The following is a 5,000-nucleotide window of genomic DNA, read 5'->3' as shown; positions in this document are numbered from 1 at the left end:
GGGTCAGGGGTCATCTAGTAGTAAGAGCTTGGCTGTCTGGGGTGTGTGTGACCACTGTGTCTCTGCCCACAGGGGCCTGTTCATCTCCATCCTGGACAGAGGACACGTCCGCTCCATCCTGGACAACTGGCCAGAGACCAACATCTCTGTAAGACCACCCCCCCCTCCCACACCATAACCCAACATCTCTGTAAGATCCCCTCCCCACTCCCACACCATAACCCAACATCTCTGTAAGACCACCCCCCCCCTCCCACACCATAACCCAACATCTCTGTAAGACCACCCCCCCCCTCCCACACCATAACCCAACATCTCTGTAAGACCACCCCCCCCTCCCACACCATAACCCAACATCTCTGTAAGACCACCCCCCCCCTCCCACACCATAACCCAACATCTCTGTAAGACCACCCCCCCCCTCCCACACCATAACCCAACATCTCTGTAAGACCACCCCCCCCTCCCACACCATAACCCAACATCTCTGTAAGACCACCTCCGTGTGTGTGTGTATGTGTGTATGTATGTATGTGTGTGTGTGTGTGTGTGTGTCTCTCTGTGTGGGTGTGTGTGTCTCTGTGTGTGTGTGTCTCTGTGTGTGTCTCTGTCTGAAAATTCTCAATGTCCGTCCACCCCCCCTCCCTCCCTCTCTCCCTCCCTCCCCCCCCAGGCCGTGGTGGTGACAGATGGGGAGCGTATCCTGGGTCTGGGGGACCTGGGGGTGTTTGGGATGGGCATCCCCGTGGGGAAGCTGTGCCTCTACACCGCCTGCGCTGGCATCAGGCCAGAGAGGTGCCTGCCTGTCGTCATCGACGTGGGGACGGACAACGAGGTACCTGATTGATTGATTAGTTGTTAGTTGAATGGTTGAATGGTTGAATGGTTGACTGGTTGATTGAATGGTTGAATGGTTGACTGGTTGATTGGTTGGTTGAATGGTTGACTGGTTGGTTGGTTGGTTGAATGGTTGACTGGTTGGTTGGCTGGTTGAATGGTTGGTTGATTGGTTGAATGGTTGATTGATTGTTTGAATGGTTGACTTGTTGAATGGTTGAATGGTTGAATGGTTAATTGGTTGATTGGTTGTTTTGGTTGATTGGTTGAATATTCGGTATGTCGGTTGCAATATTTATAGAAGTCCCGATCAATCGATCAATGGATGAATATTCAGTCTCGTTCTCCACCACGTCCCCTGTCCCCTGTCCCCCAGACCCTGCTGAAGGACCCTTTCTACATGGGCCTGTACCAGAAGCGGGACCGTTCCCAGCTGTACGACGACCTGATCGACGAGTTCATGGAGGCGGTGGTGGACAAGTACGGGCAGGGCACGCTCATCCAGTTCGAGGACTTCGGGAACCACAACGCCTTCCGTCTGATCAGGAAGTACAGGGAGAAGTACTGCACCTTCAACGACGACATCCAAGGTCTGAACCAACTCACCGTACTGGGATGTAGTCACATAACCATCACATAATACTGGGATGTAGTCACATAACCATCACATCATACTGGGATGTAGTTATATAACCATCACATCATACTGGGATGTAGTTATATAACCATCACATCATACTGGGATGTAGTTATATAACCATCACATCATACTGGGATGTAGTTATGTTTATTTATTTATCCTTTATTTAGAGAGATAGATAGAGAGATATATACTGTAGATAGATATTGTCGAAAGATAAATAGATAGATAGATACTGTAGATAGATACTGTCGAAAGATAAATAGATAGATAGATAGATAGATATACTATAGCTAGGTAGGTAGATAAATAGATAGATAGATAGACAGATATACTATAGCTCGGTAGGTAGGTACTTTGAAATCGGAGAGAAAGAAGAGAAATTAAGGAGGAGTACTTAAACCCTGCCACTAGATGGCGATAGATATATTTGTTTTTCTTATGATGACTGATGGATAGATGATTCACTAACTTTAGGCAAATTAACTTGTTGTAAGTCGCTTTGGAAAAAGGCGTCTGCTAAATGTTGTTGTTGTTGATTATGTTTTTTTTGATGATGATGATGTTGTTGTTGTTGTTGTGGTGTAGGGACGGCGGCGGTAGCCCTGGCAGGCCTGTTGGCAGCTCAGAGGGCCATCGGTAAACCCATCACTGAACACAGAGTCCTGTTCCTGGGGGCTGGGGAGGTAAGACGCGCTGCTTTCATCCATCCCTCCATCCATCCCTCCATCCCTCCATCCCTCCCTCCCTCCATCCATCCCTTCATCCATCCATCCATCCCTCCATCCCTCCCTCCATCCATCCATCCCTCCCTCTCTCCCTCCCTTCATCCATCCATCCCTCCCTCCATCCCCTCCCTCCCTCCCTTCATCCATCCATCCCTCCATCCCATCCCTCCCTCCATCCATCCATCCATCCCTCCATCCATCCATCCCTCCCTCTCTCCCTCCCTTCATCCATCCATCCATCCCTCCCTCCATCCCCTCCCTCCATCCATCCATCCCTCCCCTCCCTCCATCCCTCCCTTCATCCATCCATCCCTCCATCCATCCATCCCTCCCTCCATCCATCCCTCCCTCCCTCCCTTCATCCATCCATCCCTCCATCCATCCCTCCCTCCCTCCCTCCATCCCTCAATCCATCCATCCCTCCATCCCTCAATCCATCCATCCCTCCCTCCCTCCATCCATCCATATGTCCATCCATCCCCCCCCAAAAAAAGAAGCATGATGACTGCCAATGGCCCCTGGCCTGAGCATAGATTACTTTTCCCTGCTGTGACTGGTGGACAGATGATTCACTTCCTTAGTCAAATGTGTTTGTTGTGAGTCGCTTTGGTTAAAGGCGTCTGCTAAATGCCAAACATGTAAATGCAAATGCATGCTGCCATGTTGATGTTTTACCTGTATCTGAAGAGAACTCTCGGTCTGGGGGTGGGGTGGGGTGGGGAGTTAAACATCGTCCTGAATCATAAATTCGAATTAATTGATAAAAATCGATTTATCGCCCCCCTCTACATTAAGGTGACCAGATTTCTCAGATGCAATCTGGGGACATTTCCAACTTTTTAGGAAAAATGTATACATTTTATCATGATGAAATACAGAAACGGGGACAATTGCTGTTTCATTTATTTTGACCAATGTATACACATTCAAGCAAGAATACTCAAGTGTAACAACTGGAATGTGCCTCTCAACATTAGTGTCAGTGTACTGTAAGTGGTATTAAAAGTAATTCTTAGAACTGTTCAGGTTGACGAGCCAACCATCAACCAAGCGGGGGGTCTGGGGGTCCTCCCCCAGAAAAAAAGAGGATTTAACACTTAATTTCCTGCATTCTGGTGAATTTGTACACACTATTGTGCTTTTTATGCCCATTTTTATCTCCACTACCCTACTCATACTTTAAGCCTAACATAATGTTTAAGCCTAACATAAGACTAATGATGTTGTCAAAATTCTGTATATTGTATTGTATTTTTATTTTTATTTAAAACAACTTTATACACCCACTGCATATATTTCATTGTATTATCATTGAGACTGTCTGCGTGCTTTCCCCACGCTTGGATGTAATTCACTGAGTGGTGAAGAATGACCTTGTTATTGCTCCATTCAATCATAATGAGCTCGTTAATGGGGAACAATCGGGGCTGAAATTCTTTCTATTGAATGTAACGATCGTCCATTAACGGGTAATATGCATACATTGACGTTATAAAGGGGTGGAGGACCCCATGGGTAGGACCCTTGGCAGCAGGTTCGGTGACAATACAAGCCAAGATTTTAAAAATAAAATAAAAAATGAAATGCTTGAAACGGGGACTTTTCCGGGGACAGGTCATCCAAACCGGGGATTGTCCCCGGAAATCGGGGGCGACTGGTCACCGTACTCTACATGTCGCCATGGGTTCAAATCCGGCCCACGCCCTGCTGACACCCCCTCTCCTCCTTTCTTTCCAGTCTTTCTCCGCTATCTCTGTCCAATGAAGCAGAATAAGAGTGGGACTGCTCCTCTCCAAAAAATACCTTTAACACACAGCCGTTCCTTCTTACCTACTATAAGTCAAATGACCACTAGTTGGCCGCTTGTACATTTGCCTGCCTCCTACACAGAAAAACTGCAAAATATCTTCATACTAGCTTATCCTGATGTGATTTTGAAAATGTAAGGATACTGGGTGGGTAGAACACACATATCTAGGACAAGTCATGAAAGGAGGGTCCTGAAATTTGATTGAGTGCAAAGATATAAAAAGGTTTTTACTCAAATGACCCCTCCATGGCTGTTCTCGTGTTAAAAGAAGGGAAAGGAAGGTTTAATGAGTGTCTCCCCCTGCAGGCGGCAACGGGTATCGCCAACCTGATCACCATGTCCATGATGGAGAAGGGCGTGTCACAAGCTGAGGCCCGCAAAAAGATCTGGATGTTCGACAAACACGGCCTGCTAGTGAAGGTGTGTGTGTGTTTGTGTGTGTGTGTGTGTGTGTGTGTGTGTGTGTCTGTGTGTGTAGAGCACGTTGAGCGTGTGTGTGTGTGTGTGTCTGTGTGTGTGCGTGTATGTGCGTGTCTGCATGTGTTGTGTTGTGTGTGTATGTGTGTGTCTGTGTGTGCGCAAATGTGTGTGTGTGTGTGTGTGTGTGTGTCTGTGTGTGTAGAGCACGTTGAGCGTGTGTGTGTGTGTGTGTCTGTGTGTGTGCGTGTCTGCATGTGTTGTGTGTGTATGTGCGTGTCTGCATGTGTTGTGTTGTGTGTGTATGTGTGTGTCTGTGTGTGCGCAAATGTGTGTGTCTGCATGTGTAATGTGCATTGAGCGCATTTATGTGTGTGTGCGCATTTATGCGTGTGTTTTGTGTATGTGTGTGTGTGTGCATGTGTTTTGTGTATGTGTGTGTGTGTGTGTGTGTGTGTGTTGAGTGTGTGATCTAACTGTGACCGTGCGTGTGTGTAGAGTGCGCGCGTGTGTGTGTGTGTCTGTCTGTGTGTGTTGAGTGTGTGATCTAACTGTGACCGTGCGTGTG

General features: G+C 47.4%; 1 protein-coding gene across 1 annotated transcript in view; it reads left to right on the top strand.

Annotated features, from left to right (window-relative positions):
- The window catches only part of me2 (malic enzyme 2, NAD(+)-dependent, mitochondrial), a gene marked incomplete at both ends in the record, with an annotated part of 13,180 nt that overhangs the window by 4,210 nt on the left and 3,970 nt on the right, over window positions 1–5,000 (top strand). Inside the window, 5 exons of the mRNA XM_080530514.1 lie at window positions 73–148; window positions 674–835; window positions 1,214–1,427; window positions 2,066–2,163; window positions 4,322–4,435. Coding sequence (XP_080386640.1) covers window positions 73–148; window positions 674–835; window positions 1,214–1,427; window positions 2,066–2,163; window positions 4,322–4,435 — 664 coding nt within the window. The remainder of the gene's footprint in view (window positions 1–72; window positions 149–673; window positions 836–1,213; window positions 1,428–2,065; window positions 2,164–4,321; window positions 4,436–5,000) is intronic.

Source organism: Nansenia antarctica (genome assembly GCF_963989245.1).
Source record: "Nansenia antarctica genome assembly, chromosome: 5".
Lineage (NCBI taxonomy): Eukaryota > Metazoa > Chordata > Actinopteri > Argentiniformes > Microstomatidae > Nansenia > Nansenia antarctica.
The sequence above is the reverse complement of the archived record's forward strand: the minus strand, read 5'-3'. Positions and strand labels throughout refer to the sequence as shown.